Source organism: Stegodyphus dumicola, chromosome 9 (assembly GCF_044657685.1).
Source record: "Stegodyphus dumicola isolate Sdum_Otavi_A_Nest chromosome 9, ASM4465768v1".
NCBI lineage: Eukaryota > Metazoa > Arthropoda > Arachnida > Araneae > Eresidae > Stegodyphus > Stegodyphus dumicola.
In genome coordinates this window covers 106,971,226-106,987,822 of record NC_140776.1, presented here as the reverse complement: position 1 = coordinate 106,987,822, position 16,597 = coordinate 106,971,226, and the positions used below count along the sequence as shown (strand labels likewise).

The following is a 16,597-nucleotide window of genomic DNA, read 5'->3' as shown; positions in this document are numbered from 1 at the left end:
ATGTTTCCACACAACTGCTGCTAGAAAATTAGTGCTATCTGTCTACACTTTGGGGATAGAGTATTACCTCCACAATGATTACTTTTCAAATGCTGATGCATGCAATTTTGTTTTAATCCATCTACACATACCGTAATTTACGGAAGAAAGGCCGCATCAGCGTAAACGCCGCACTCGAGAAAAATGGCGGGAAAAAAATTAAAATTACACAGAAACGCCGCAATAGATTAAATTGTGCGTGACATCGTCGTGGGCCATATAGATGCAAAAACTCAACCTAAGTCCTGATATATGACATACCAGTTAAGAAAAATGCATGAAATGAAACCATAACTCAAAAATAAATTAAAGGTAAGAAATTTATAGCTTCTGTGCTGTTTAGAGACATTTTCAAAAATTTTCCGCTCCCTTCTTACTTAAAAACTATCCAACAAGTACTTGTACCCAAACTGATGGGATCTGTATTTGGCAGAATGCCAAGAAAAATCCATTCATGCTGAAGGGGAACTACGTCAGAGTTCGTTATTGCGAGGCAGGTGGAGTCGTATCCGCCTTTGAAAAAAATGCAGAAAAGGCAGGAGTGGGGAGAGGTTGGGTCCTGGAAGATTCATTTGAAAGGGGGAAAAATGTTATTGTTCTGAGATCTCGTTTAGGGTGAATAAGGCATGTAGGTCCGTTCAAGGGAAAGAATGCAAACAAAATAACGTTCACAAAAAGCAACTGAGTGGTCTTTTGTGTGGGAACAGCACCAGTCTATGCACAATGACAAGGCCATCCAAACTATGTACAATGACCATCATAGGAAATATTTTATTTTTAGTGCACCTAAACACCACATGGGTAGAAACGCCGCACCCGCTGAAAATTTAAGTTTTAAATATGTAAACGCCGCGGTGTTTCTTCTGGAAATTACGGTATATAACCTCTTTATCACATTGCAGATCTATACTCTTAAACTGTAGTTCAAACAATCAATTTCAACTTAATGATCTATGAATGGATAATAAATAAAATTTTACCATGATTTGAATATAATAAGAAGTTACAAGAAAGTTCATAAACTGACAAATTCAAAATTTATTATAAAATCAAATTTGCTCATCAAAAAAGATAAAAAAGGTAAACTATTTTAAGAAATATATGGATTATACAAAAGTGTGCATTTATCCTCAGTTTGCCCAGTGTGTCTTAGAGTAATGATTCCTACCTACCTTATCAGAAAAAAAATTAACTTTCAATCTATATTTATGCAGTCCAAAATCTGCTTCCAAGTTATGCTGTGAAACGTGACGCACATTTTTCTCCCAGATAACTCTTCTAACATCTTCCTCTGATAAGGCATATTTTTTCTTGTATTTTAGCTGCCAAAAAAAATTGAAATTAATACTCAGAAAGCATTACTTTTTTTTATAACTTCACTGATAAAAGAAAAGTTTAAGCATAATTTAAGGGCCAAATTATGCTTCACAGTAACTATTTTATGTCTCCAAATGAACACTACTACATTTAAAGTGGAAAAAAATTCAATCAAATCATAATTAAATGTTAATTATATGGCATGATTTATTGTATCGTACGATTAAATGTTAACAGCAGGTTATGAAAATTGTCCTTACAAAACTTAATATACTGAATTCAGTTATAGACCATCCTTTAAACTATTTTCATAGCTCACATTCTTGCTGAATGGACATCATACAAAAGATCTCAATGATCTATGACATAAACAGTCTATCTGCCTTTGTTTGTGTATCCATACTGCTACTTGCATATGAATTCATGATGGAATGAATGCATGCAGGATCAATGACAGCTTGATAAAATTTACTTTTTCCAAAGAAACGCTTTACAGTTATGCAGCTTTTCTCAATATGATGGAGCACAATCAATAGTAGTTACCACTTCAAACTACTAAGAAAATTAAACAAAAGAAAATATAAAAAGCTTAAAATGTGTAAACCTGCTTAGTGATCTCTCAGTATTCTGAGCTAAACTATGAATTCAGCTAAACTGATGCTCTCTCTGGTCTTACACAGTTTTCCTCCCTCCACCAAGATATTACTTGAAATTGCTGGAAGACATACACAGTTACAGTTACTACATAGGAATTAGACCAGTTACACACAGATTGGACCAAAACGTCACCAACTTAGTGCTGAAAAAACACTTTTCGGACAAGTGGTTAGCAAAAGTGGTTAGCAAAAAAACTATCTTGTTTCAATCAGCTGCAAGTAATAATAAACACCCAAAAATCAAAAACAGGCATTTTACACATTCTGACGAAACTGATGCCTATCACATCTACAGTAAAAATACAGCAGCATATCATGTTTTGAAAGAATTTCTTAAGCTTCCAGTTGAATGAACTCCAGCATTATGTATCATAAAAGCTCTCATCTACAGGGATCAGTGCAGATGTCATATCTGCATTGAAACAAGTACTACAAAATAAAGAAAATCATAAAAAAAAATGTTTTCATTAATATTTGATGAAATATCCTTGAAATCTTCTCTGGTATATGACAGACAAAAAGATCATGTGGTTGGGTTTGAGGATCTGGTGGTTTTTGCAGCGATTCATTTGCCAATTATGTACTGGCACTAATGGTGAGAAGTTTGAGAAAAAAAGCTACCATTTGGATTTTATTTTTTCAGCCATGAAATGAATCTAGAGAGACTTCCGAGAAATAATAAAAGTTGCCGTATGCTGATGCTACAGTTAACGTTCTAGTTTATGACCAGAGGGGAAATAATTATAAATTGTTTAGCATTCTAAGAGTGGAATTTGCAAAACCATTCTTCTGTTTTAATGGACAGAAGTTTTTTTTGTATGTTTGATCTGCCACGTCTTTTAAAAATTTACGACAGAATTTCATGAAGTGTGACCACCAGACCAATAGAGGGCTTATGTCTTTCAACCATATTCGAGATATTAGAGAATTTTATACTTTGCATCAGACACTGAAATATCAAACTGGATTTTCCAAACAAACTGTGAAAGTTACAACTTAAATTTTTGGGTAAAAGAAGAAAAAATAAAAAAATAAAAAACTTTTAATGAGAGACACTATTTCCTCAGATATAAATTAATGTTATTAATCTAGTAATTCCATTAGTTTGCAAATGACAACAATTAAACGTTGCCAGTTTTCAAATTTTATTAATACAACCGCTTTAACAATGGTTGCTATCATGTAACTAAAACGGGAAGGAGAAGGGGAGAGAGTTTTAGTTAAAAGATGACTTAGATCACTTAAAAGCAACATAAAATTAAATTAATATATTTCTTAAAGAGAAAAAAATAATAATGTGTCTAAGAGATGAATCTTTAAACAGAACTGAAACTATAGCAAATATATTGGATTTCGGGGGCACAAGATATCAGATAGCCATCTAGTGGAATGTCAAAATTCAAATACCAAAAGCAGCTCTAATAATTCCACTATATCCTCAAACATTTTTAGAGTTGTTTCTTTTGAAATGTGATTCACGAGATCAACATTTACAACTTCAAGTAAATGACTTAGTAAACCATTCATTAACTGGCAGCTCAAAATTTCATTTAACATCCCGGACAAACAGAACAAAACAATTTTGTGTTTTTAAATATTCAATGTTTGTTGTATAATTAATCAAGTAATGATTTCCAGATCTAATTAATTTTTCAGAAAGAAACAGTGTTTTTTTCCAATGATAATTTTAATGGGTTTATTTTTTGTCAACAAAAGAACAGCACCAATCGGTGTTAATTTGACGGCCCCAGTAATGAGGCTTAGACCCTGATTTTGTGAAAGCACCAATTTTCTTAAAACTTGATTACCTGCAAAATAAGTGATTCATGGCAATAAGTAATTAAAGGCAGGATAAACAGTGTTATAAATAGTGTTTAAAGTTGATCTATTGCATCCCCAAAGGGATCTAGCTCATTGCTTTAAACAATCACTCTACTCAAAAAGTGACTTGAGACTGACTGAATATGAGACTTCCAGTTTAATTTATGCCAAAAGTCACCTTTAAATAATTAAAGTCCCTTGTACTGTTAAGAGTAACTTCTGTACTTCAGGTCTGGAAAGGGTGGATGACAGGACAGCAAAAAAGACTGGACAACATTCTTCTCCAAATTCAGTCACATTATTTTCAATATGTCAAATTCAGCCACATTATTTTCAGTATTTCAAGTCATTTATTACTTTCAATGCACCATTCTGAGAGCATATCAAGAGCCCAATTTTTTTTTTTTTTTTTTTTTTCCATTTTTAACAAGGAATTTGCATTTTGCTTTGGTACCCATGCTTAAATAACAAGATTAACCACAAAAAATAGATAATTGACAGCTTAAACGCCCTTTAAAGCAGACACGAAGTTGTACAATCAAATGGAATAAATGGTAGGCACGGAAACTAAATTATATTGTATGAATGTACAAACTTAACCAAATTTAAAAAAAAACTCAAAGTGTACGAAGTAATGAAAGGCGATTTTGCAAAAAATAAAGGTGCTTTCGATAGAACAAAAACAAAACATGATTTTAACGATAAAACTAACTCAAAAAACGTAAATATGACTAAAAGTAAATTGAAGAATGATGGTAAATCTGTTATGAAATATACTGAAAATCATAACAATAAAATTTGTTTTAATTGTGGTTTGACAAGTCATATTTCTATAAACCGTATTCATAAAGATAAGGGAATTCAATGTTTTAAATGTGAAGCGTTTGGTCATAAAGCTTCGGAATGTTCTAAAAGAAATTCGAAAACAGAACTAGCCACTTTAAATGTCAATTTTGAATCAAAATTGAACAATGATAATGATTGGTAATTTAACATTAAAATCATTAATAGACCTATCAAGCAACATTGCTTAGAAAATCAAGCAACATTGCTTAGAAAATCTGTTTTTGATAAATTAAATGTTGAAGAATTACATCCTTTGAATTCTACTTTCATGGGGTTTGGAAAATGCCGAGTAGAACCATTAGGCTGTTTTAAAGAATATATCTAAATTGATAACTTTAAGTGTAATGCTGACATTTTTGTAGTGGAGAATGATGTTATGCCTTGTGATGTCATCATAGGACTTAATGTGTTAATGCAGGGTGAAACTCTAATAAATGAAAATGCAGTTATGATTAGGAAAAAAATCTCAGTGCATAAAAGAAATAAATACTTCTTTTATTCTTCCGATTGATTTAATTTGTGAGGAAACCGAAGTAAATATTAAATCTGATGTTCTATATATTTTCAGAGATAAGGTGCAACAATTAGTTTCGAGTTCTGTACCATGTAAAACTAAAACAACAAACATAGAAATGAACCTTTCGGTAAAAGATAATGAACATATATTTCATCAGACTCGTAGGTTGCTGTTTTCAGAAAACAGAATTGTTGAAGCTCAAGTAGCTGAATGGTTAGCACAAGGAATAGTAGAACCTAGTTCTTCAGAATATTGTAGCCCAGTTGTAATCCTTAAAAAAAGACAGAACACCTCATTTATGTATTGATTATAGGAGATTGAATAAAGTAATAGTAAAAAGACAGGTTTCCACTTCCATTAATTGAAGATATTTTAGACTGGTTACAGGGATCACATGTGTTTAGTACAATTGATCTTAAAAATGGGTTTTTCCATGTTGATGGAAGCAAGGATAGCAGGAAGTATACATCATTTGTAACACACGGAGGTCAATAGCAATTTCTCAAAGTTCCTTTTGGTCTATGCAATTCTCCAGCTGTATTTCAAAGGTAAATCAACACCATTTTTTTAGCTTTAATTAATGATGGTATTGTTTTGCCATAAATAGATAACGTAATAATCTTGTCATACTCCCTTGAAGAAAGCATCGAATGGCTCGAACGGGTCTTAAAGCTTGCTAGCAAATACGGACTCGAGATTAATTTTAAAAAATCTCATTTTTTGAAAAAGCAAATCGAATTCTTGGGTCATGTTATCAAAGAAGGTAGAATTTTTCCATCTACTTTAAAAACAAAAGCGGTCTTTAATTTTCCATAACCGACTAATTTGAAACCAATTCATAGTGTTTTTGGACTCACCGGATATTTCAGGAAATTTATAATTTTCCATTATTGCTAAGCCTTTAAGTGATCTCTTTAAAAAAAGATCGTAAATTTAAATTTGCGAAGGAGGAAAGAAATTCTTTCAATCTGTTAAAGTCATTATTAGCTGAAAAGCCTGTCTTAGGAATCTATAACCCCAATTATGAGACTGAATTGCACACTGACGCTAGCTTAGAGGGATATGGAGCAATTTTAATGCAGAGGTCTCCAAACGATAATAGTTTCCACCCTACCTATTTCATGAGTAAAAAGAGCACAGACATGGAAAAGAAATACTCTAGTTACAAACTTGAAATTCTAGCAAGCATAGAAGCATTAAAGAAATTCTGTATGTGGGAATTACTTTTAAAATTGTTACTGACTGTTATGCATTTGAAAAGACTATGTCGAAACGCAACTTATCAACTCGTATTGCTCGTTGGTCTTTATTAATACCAGAATTTAATTACAGTCAAAAGTCGTTAATCCGGACTCGTCGGGACTTCGGTGATTCCAGATTATCGATTTTTCCAGATTATAGATCATCAGTTTAAATCTGGTTAGATGGCATGCAGAAATTATAAAATTAAAAATATGAAACTGTAATTTATGAAATAAAGAACAATTATGATCTAAGGGGTATCAAAATTTACAAAAAAAAAAAAAAAAAAAGCTTAATATTTATTTGTTTACTTTATTAAACATTTCTTCCAATGTAAGTTGTTTCGTTTTTTATGTGATAATACATTCTCTTTAATTCTATAAACAGACATAATTTCTTGTTCAGTTACAAAGTTCCGCTATTTAAGTGCTATAATTGTGTCGAGAATACCGACTAATTTGCCAATCAAAATTTTTTCGTTTTCAATAACCTCTGTCACTTTCTTTGCTATCGGAAGCGAATTATAATGACGAGGAATTTGATTTAAATCATATCAAAGACGGAGTACATCGAGATGAAATAATACATTTAGTAAGGAATTATAAGCCAAATAAAATAAAAACATCTGCCCTGAAGATAAGGATAGTGCTGACAGATCAACTTTTAATTCATTGCGCACCACGGCGTTAAAGATAAACGAAGTTTAGATAAACAAACGTTACAGTTTAGATAAACAAAGGATATGCCTTTATCCATTTTTTGCAGCAATTTCACTTTTTGTTTGATGGACATCGGAACATGCTTTCGCTTTGTAGATCCTTTGATAGCTCCAGAATCAGAAATTCTTTTTCACATAATGGAAAGTTCAAGCTTACTTTTATAAAACTGCTCTAACAATCTGCAAAAAATAATAAGCCGGATCCAATTAGAAGATTAAGGAACAGCGCAATCTGCAACATTAAGTGAATTAGATAATTTTAGCTTAGCTTATACCGTCCGTTATACATTAAACACGCATTCGTAAACGTATTTTGCGCACGCGCACACGCCTGTTCGCAGCCGTAAAGGTCTTACGCGCATGCGTCAATTTGTAGCTTTGAGGTCCGGGTTATGGGTGTCCGAATTAACGACTTTTGACTGTACGTGATTTGAGCATCGCTCTGGTGCTAGGATGGGTCATGTTGATGCTCTAAGTCAAACCCCCCATCAATACTCTTTGTGTTTCAGTAGATAACATCTTACCGAAGTTAAAATCGGCCCAAGATAAGGATAACAGAATAAAAGCGATTAAAGAATTTCTTAAAATTTCTAGTTATGAAGATTACTGCAACAGATTTGGAATTTTATTTTAATTTGTTGATGGCAAAGAATTAGTGGCTGTGCCTGAAAGTATGCTAAGAAATAATAAGAAATGCTCATGAGAAACACATTCAGGAGTCAAATATATTGAGAAAAACATCGAGCAGTATTATTTTATCCCTAAACTAAGACAGAAAATAGAAAATATCATATCAAATTTTGTTAACCGTATTCTTGTGAACTATTAGAGAGGAAGGAGAGGATGTCTCCTACATATATTACACAAAGAAGATGTGCCGTTAAAAACGTATCATTTAGATCACCTCGGACCTTTGGAGAGTACAAACAAAAATTATAAGTACATTTTAGTGGTTATCGATGCATTTACTACGATGCATTTACTAAATTTGTATGGATTTATCCGACAAAATCCACAACATCTTTTTAAGTAATAGCAAAGTTGTAGGTACAAAAGGCTGTATTTGGCAGTCCTTCCCAAATAATTTCGGATAGAGGTACAGCATTCACCTCCACTGAATTTGCCGATTACTGTTCTAAAGAGAACATTAAGCATCATCTAATCACTACCGGCTTGCCTAGAGCCAACGGTCAAGTCGAATGTATCAATCAGACTATCATATCAGTTCTTTCAAAGTTATCGGCTGATCTTTGGAATATGGTAACTGGTAGTTTGGCGACATTTTGGAGGCGATAAAGGTTACTACCTAGGACTTTAGTAATAATGTGAGAAGTAGTCAGTTCCAATTATGCATTATTTTGTGTGAGGGAAATGAGAGATCATGAGATATGTCATGTGACATTAATGGACGAATTGTAGTTCTTTAATCGGAAAAGGGGGAGGAATTTGGAAAACTGTAATACTATATTATTTTGTATTAAGCTTCATTGTGTGTTGTGTGAAATAGTGGAAGTGTGCATGCCACGTAATGAAGATTCGGTAAGTTAGCATTTTTAATCCTTTGAGGATATTATTTTTATGCATTGTTCTAAATGTAAGGAGTAAATAAATTAATATGATGATATTGGAAATATGTTATTAGCAATGATTTAGTTTAAAGTAATTAGGATTGTAATCTTATTTTTATTAATTTAATGCATGTGCTTATTTATATTTTAAGTAGTGTTTTTTAATTTAATTATATTTTAATTTAATGATCGTGATTTTGTGAGTTACATGTTTGTAGTATTTTGGAATACGTTTGAGTAGAATACGTTGAGTATTTTCATGCATTTTCGTGAAATTTTTCGAATTTATGAGAAAAAAGCAGTGTACATGGATATAGTGAAGAGTGTGCGCAATGCCATTTTTGTGCAATTCTGGAATGTTTTTTTAAGTAAAAATAAGTCAACATGTACATGGTTTAGTGAATTTTTGTTTATTTTTATGTATTTTTTTTTTTTTTTTTTTTTTTATTTTTTATTTTTATTTTTATTTTTATTTTTTTATATTTTATTTATTTTATACGTGGAAATGTTCATCCTTGGAAAGGGTATATACTTTTTCGCGATCAGGTAATTTCATATATGTGCTTTTTACGAAGTTTAAAGATTCACAGAATTTTTTTTGCATTTTCGTGCAAATTTTTATAATTTATGAGAAAATAGCAGTGTAGATGAATAAAGTTAAGAGTGTGTACAATGCCATTTTTGTGCAATTCTGGGATTTTTTTTTTAAGTAAAAATAAGTCGACGTGTAAATGGTTTATGTGTATGTGCTATTCTGAAAAACGCGCAAGGAGTTTGCGATTGTGCACTTTTCCCCAATTTTGCAGTTAATATTTGTCATGATTAAGCAGTTTTGTTACATAAAATTTCTAGCATAAGTGTAATTCGGCTAGTAGATTGTTGGAAAAAGTGTTCAGTAAATAAAAAGAAAAGAAATATGTCTTTACTTCGTGAAGACAAAATGGCGGCGAAAAAAAAATAGAAGGTTGCTGTTGCAGAGTTGGTCGCCAAAAAATCGCCAAGTTACCATAATCCAAAGATCAACCAAGTTATCTTTTGAAAATCCGGCCCAGTGGTACAAATACACAAATGAACTGCAGCAGGCTATTAAACGTTAAAGCGAAGTATAGATACCACACCATTTGCTCTTTGGGACAACTTAGAAAACATGCAGAGTAACAGCTATTTAAAATTCAGGAAGAAAATAGCAAGACATACAATTTCAGAAGAGAACCAAGACCTTACAAATTCGAAGATTTGGTAGCTATAAAAAACACAGTTTGGTCCACATTTGGAATTAAAACCAAAATATCTTGGACTGTACAGAATAACTAAAGTTAAAGGAGGAAATACTTACGACGTAGTCAAAGAAGGAAGTCACGAAGGTCCCAACTATACGACGACATGTGCTGAATTTCTAAAAGAGGGAACAATTAATTGCTAGGACCAGCGCTTCATTTCTAAGATTAGAAATGCCGGAGCCCTATGGAAGACCATCAGCAGAGAGGAACAAGAGTAAATAAATGAATAAAATGACTATTAAACTCATTAATAAATTTAAAATAGAATAGTTAATTATTATCAAATTAATTAATGTTTATAAATTGTTTTATCAATAATTTATTTAACCCCTTAACTGCCGCGGGCGTATATATACGCCTTGCTCAGCCGATGCGTTAAGTGCCCCAGATGCGCCCAGATGCACAGCCGATACGTTAACTTTGCGAATAATTTTAGGTGTAGCAGCGCAAAGCAAATGATAGCAGTTTGGAAGGATGTATATATACGCCTGGGGCAGTTAACGCATCGGCTGAGCAAGGCGTATATATACGCCCACGGCAGTTAAGGGGTTAATCAATAATTATTATATAATTAATTAATTATAATTTAATTGATAATTATCAGATAATTACTATTTATTGAAATAATTACAGATTGAAGTAATTAACTAATTAAAATTAAATAAAATATAAAGATATAAATTGAAATTTAATACGGGATTTTTAATATAATTTTATTGTTAAAATAAAATTTTCGAGATAAAATTATTATTCAATTACATAAAAGAAGTGCCACAGCCTTCTTATTCAGTGCTCCGGTGCATTCCGGCTGAAATTTTGATTTATTACAAAAACTAAGAAGCACCAGAGTTGAGATCCGGTGGGTTCTGGCCCAATTTAAGTTCTTATCGTAAGGGGGAGGGGGGAGTTCTTTTATCATCACAAAAATTAAATATACTTAAAGTATAGCTGATGAAAATTCCAGGGCGAAACAGAATGAGTGTATGAGTGAGTGAAAACAAAAAATGAGGGGAATCTTGGTGAGGGAGAACATTCGCTTTGACCGCGGCTCTCTGTTGATATAATTATATAGCCATCAAGAAGATCGGTGTCAGGGGTAAATGAATCGGACTCTTAAATGTAAAGTTGTTGGTTACGCTTCCCCTCCCCCCATTAGTGGATACCGTGGGAAGATGGTGTATAGGACGTGCTTGAGCAGTTTATCTCAGTATTTCACTCTTATTGTACTCGCTGTCACTTAACGCACATTTAAGAACACAAATTTTCCTTCCTGCGAGGATAACTAACTGTAAGCATCGGTAACAATACACTAGATACAATGGCATGGCGAGAAATTTAGCCGTTCCTAAACAAACTCCCCCAAATTTATTGCTTTTCTTCCGCATGCATTTTCTTCCACTTGGTTTCCGCATGTGAGTGAGGGGACTTTACTTGAACGTCTCATGTTCTCATGAGTTTATTTCTAGGGAAATAGAGTATTGCAAGGTCTGCTTATTTTTAAACTAAAACGTTAGGAATTCTAAATTTGTTCCCTTTAAATTGTGGTTCAGTTTTATAAAAAGAAGTATCGGAGCTCATCTTATTTAGGGCTCCGGTGCGCTCTGGCTAAAATCGTAATTTATCTTAAAAATTGAGAAGCACCGGAGCCCACAGAGAGAAGAAAATTGAAGAAGAAAAAGAAGTAAATTATATATTTTTGTATGAAGGCAAAAAGTAAAAAAAGAGAGAGAGAGATGATGCTCGTAAGACGAAAGACGCTTAACAACGAAAAGAAAGACATCTGAAGAAGTACGAGAAGATGCCTAAAGACAAAGAAACTGCGGTTAAAGATGTTAACTATTGTTTCAATAGCAGATGAAGCTTGAAAATCACAAAACACAAAATTCAAATGTCACAAAACAATGATACTGAAAATATGAGTGAAGAAGATGGTTGATCTTTGGATTATGGTAACTTGGCGAAAATTTCGCGACCAACTCTGCTACAGCAACCCTCTATTTTTTTTTTTTTTTTCCGCCGCCATTTTGTCTTCACGAAGTAAAGACATGTTTCTTTTCTTTTTATTTACTGAACACTTTTTCCAACAATCTACTAGCCAAATTACACTTATACTAGAAATTTTATCTAACAAAACTGCTTAATCATGACAAATATTCACTGCAAAATTGGGAAAAAGTGCACAATCGGAAACTCCTTGCGCGTTTTTCACAATAACACATACACATAAACCATGTACATGTCGACTTATTTTTACTTAAAAAAACATCCCAGAATTGCACAAAAATGGCATTGCGCACACTCTTCACTATATCCATGTACACTGCTTTTTTCTCATAAATTAGAAAAAATTCACGAAAATGCATGACAATTTTCTGAATCTTTAAATCCGGTAAAAAGAACATATATGAAATTACCTTATCGCGAAAAAGTATATACCCTTTCCAAATATGAACATTTCCACGTATAAAATAAATAAAATATCTAAAAACTTTTACCTCTAAATTATCTATTATATTATAAACGTCACCAATGAATTCATACCGCAAACATTACAAATACTTAGTGTGAAATATTTAAATTATTTCCATGCACGTTTACTTCAACTAAAACATATACCAAATTCCTACAAACATAAAATTCACAAAATAACTATCATTTAATTAAAATATCACTAAACCATGTACACGTCGACTTATTTTTACTTAAAAAACCATCCCAGAATTGCACAAAAATGGCATTGCGCATACTCTTCACTATATCCATGTACACTGCTTTTTTCTCATAAATTCGAAAAATTTCACGAAAATGCATGAAAATACTCAACGTATACTACTCAAGCATATTCCAAAATACTACAAACATATAACTCACAAAATCACGATCATTAAATTAAAATATAATTAAATTAAAAAACACTACTTAAAATATAAATAAGCACATACATTAAATTAATAAAAATTAGATTACAATCCTAATTACTTTAAACTAAATCACTGCTAATAACAATTTTCAAATACTATCATTTTAATTTATTTACTCCTTACATTTAGAACAATGCATAAAAATAATATCCTCAAATGATTAAAAATACTAACTTGCCTAATCTTTTTCAGAATCTTCATTACGTCGCTGCAGTACTACTGCTAATTTCTAAATCCTAAATCCAGTAGTCAACTGGAAGTCTATTCACCAAGTAATAAGAAATTAATAAAATTTCACCTATACTCAAACTACACTCATGTCCAAAATTATCTTTACATACCCAAAAATGATGATATTCGATGAAATATCGAATCAATGTGATCCGTATTTGCAGGGAATGTGTGAAAACCAAGCCTAATTAGCATTAATCCAATCAAAAGTAATCAAACGGTTTGTGATATGCAAATCTAGGCGTTACGTCATCCAAGGGTGAATCAAGCGCTTTGCGCAAACTGAATATTTGAGTGAATTTCTACAACATAGTGTTTGATTTCAGTGTGTAGGGACTCAAAGCAGTTTGTTATGGCTTTGAAGTATAATTTGGAAGAATCTGTAAAGTGGCAAATTATCGGCCGTTTAGAAGCAGGGCAGTCAATCATGGAAACAGCCACATGTCTGAATATTTCAAGACAGACAGTCTCTAAGCTATGGAAACAGTTTCAAAATGATGGAAGTGTTGTAAGGAGGCCTGGACAAGGTCGGAAACGAATGACAACTGCTTCTGAAGATCGGTATCTGGCATTAACTGCCCGTCGTAACAGAAAGGCTACTGCTCGCCAGTTAAGTTCAGAGCTTGCAGCCGCCACTGGAACTGTTGCATCACGGCAAACAATATACAGAAGGCTTAATGAAAAAGGCCTTTATGCCAGAAAGCCAAGGGTATGTGTTTTACTGTCTTCACAGAAAAAGAGGGATCGCTTTAATTGGTGTAAAAAACATCAAAATTGGACTGAACATCAATGGCCCCACGTTCTCTTTACTGATGAGTCGCGGTTTAGTTTAACTGGTGATTCTAAACGTGTTTACATCTGGAAGGAGTCAGGAACACGAAATGATCCCTCGAACATTGTGGAACGTGACCGTTTCGGTAGTGGAGGTATGATGGTATGGGGAGGAATAATGATCGATGGACGTACGCCCGTACACGTGTTCAGCAGCGGATCTGTGACAGGCCAGATATATCGAGATGAGGTCTTAGATCCTTATGTAAGACTTTTCAGGGGTGCATATGGACCTGACTTTTTATTTATGGATGATAATGCCCGTCCATATCGAGCAAACCTCGTTGATGAATTCCTTGAAAGTGAAGACATTAAGCGAATACCTTGGCCACCAAACTCTCCTGACCTTAACCCGATAGAGAACTTATGAGACTACCTTGGAAGAGCAATTGCACGTATACATCCTCCTCCTAGAGATGTAAATGCTCTGAAGACAGCATTGCTGGAGTGGAGAGTGGAGATTAATTCCCCAAACTGTGGTTAACAACGTTATTTCCAGCCTTAAAACACGTTGTGATATGTGTGTACAAGTCAGGGTAGATCATATTAAATTCGTAAGACTTGATTCTTTTTCTGAATCATTCCTTTTTTTCTTAACCCTCTTTGTCACACTTTATTACCATTTTTATTGTTTCATGCTACAATTTTATATCATATGAGGTGATCTTCAATTTTTTATTTTGCATTTATGTGTCATCATGTTATGTATGATTCCACGAAAATTCATTAAATTATAAGTCATAGTCTCTGAGAAATCCGTGAATTTATGCATGTAAACATAATTTTGGACATGAGTGTACTTTCAGCAAACCACGTACCCTTTCTTACACTCCTTTTCATAAAACGTCCATTTTCACCATATTTCTTGCACTGCCTTTTAATCTTCTAATATCCTTCTTTTCACACAATCTCAACTTATTATTATTATCAGATAAACGCATTAAAAATTTAGAATTCACTTTACATAGCGCCATGCAATCCGAAAATTAACACTATTTCACACAACACACAATGAAGCTTTTCCAAATTATCCTCCTTTTCCGATTAAACAACTGTAATTCGTCCATTAATGTCACATGACATATCTCATGATCTCTCATTTCTCTCACACAAAATAATGCGTAATTGGAACTGAGTGCTTCTCACATTATTACCAAGTCCTAGGTAGTAACCTTTATCGCCTCCAAAATGTCGCCAAACTACCAGTTACCATATTCCAAAGATCAGCCAAGAAAATATTGGCGATTACAGCAGTCTTAAGGCAAAATAATGACTTCTGTAGAAACTCTTGACTTCGTCAACCAAAGTAAATTCAATGATGAAACAGCGCTTCAAAAAAATACGCAGCGGTATAGGATGTAGGAAAATAGAATGAAAATTGAAAGTTTGATTATCCATGCTTGTAAATTCTCCATAACCTACTTTCCCATAACTAGCGCGGATAATCGAGAATACACTGTATTTACTTCCGAAGATCAGAAATAAAAATATGCATGTCCTCCCCTGCAACTTCTTTTCATTCCATGCCTTTTAAATTTGCCAAAGCTCACGAACTTTATAAAAAAATAAAATAAAAAAAACACTGAATCAAATAAAAAAATTGCAATACTGAATCAATATTTTTGTATTCAAATCCAAACTGCAGCTACATTTACACTCACATTCTTCACACCGATATTTCCCCATGTGTACCAGGAACTGCGAGGCAATTTATCTTAAAAGTCGTCCACGACGGCATCACTTCTCTTAGGTGGATTGAATAGCCCTCGTCTTTTTGCCATTTTCAGATAACCTATCTTCTGACTGATGGTCTGTGCGTTTTTCTACAGAGATTGTTTTATGATTGTTTTTTTCCATAGTTTTTCCCAGTGAAAATTAAACTCATTTATGTAGGAAAATACTATTCGAGATTTTGATTATTACCGTCAAAAGAAATAAGCTTTTAACTACTGATTATAAATATAAGCAAATTACTCATTACAACAATTCATGCGATACTATTAGTCTGCCAATTATTCACTAAGATATACTATAATAACATATACAATTTCATTTCAACAATTCTATACAATACTACCGATATATACTTTCATCACGTACTGTAACCATCGCAAATTTAGGTTTTATCGCGCCATAACAAATAACATGAGAACAAGTAAATTCTCACCTTATACACTGACCATAATGCATCATAATTCTTGTCTATTAAGGTAACGGTCAGAGTCTGGTCAAATAACACAAAAATCATCACATACTTAAAATACCACATCGTTTTTAATTATTCCGCACTTTAAGCAGCTCTTTTCATCCACCACTAAAGCAGTTTAAACCAATAATGAATCAACGTGAATTTCGGACGAGAGTACACCGAAATCGAAACTTAAACTAGACGGTAAATTCAAGGTCGCGCATACAGCGCACCGCACGTGTCAGTTCATCTTTTGACCGTTTGCTCTCTGAGTAACCTCTCGGCAACACTTCATTGGACACTCATTTAAAAAACAGGCAAATAGTAACGGAAAGTGTATATTACGTAATACTTTGTTAGGTGAGCAGTGCAGTGGCAGACCTATACTTATGTTGTGGCCCACGGTGGAAGTCTGTCTGGGA

The 16,597-nt window shown here is 33.1% G+C and overlaps 1 protein-coding gene across 6 annotated transcripts in view; it reads right to left on the bottom strand.

Annotated features, from left to right (window-relative positions):
* The window catches only part of LOC118185894 (procathepsin L-like), a 178,259-nt gene extending 161,863 nt beyond the window's left edge, over window positions 1-16,396 (bottom strand). For 3 of the 6 annotated variants that reach the window (XM_035355836.2, XM_035355835.2, XM_035355833.2), the window contains exons 1-2: window positions 16,155-16,395; window positions 1,212-1,361 (exon numbers count right to left, since the gene is read on the bottom strand). In XM_035355836.2, coding sequence (XP_035211727.1) covers window positions 1,212-1,361; window positions 16,155-16,256 — 252 coding nt within the window. In that variant the 5' untranslated portion in view covers window positions 16,257-16,395. Of the gene's footprint in view, window positions 1-1,211; window positions 1,362-16,154 lie in introns of all 6 variants that reach the window. The other 3 variants (XM_035355834.2, XM_035355832.2, XM_035355840.2) reach the window with 3 other exon arrangements.
* Between the last annotated feature and the right edge of the window lie 201 nt (window positions 16,397-16,597).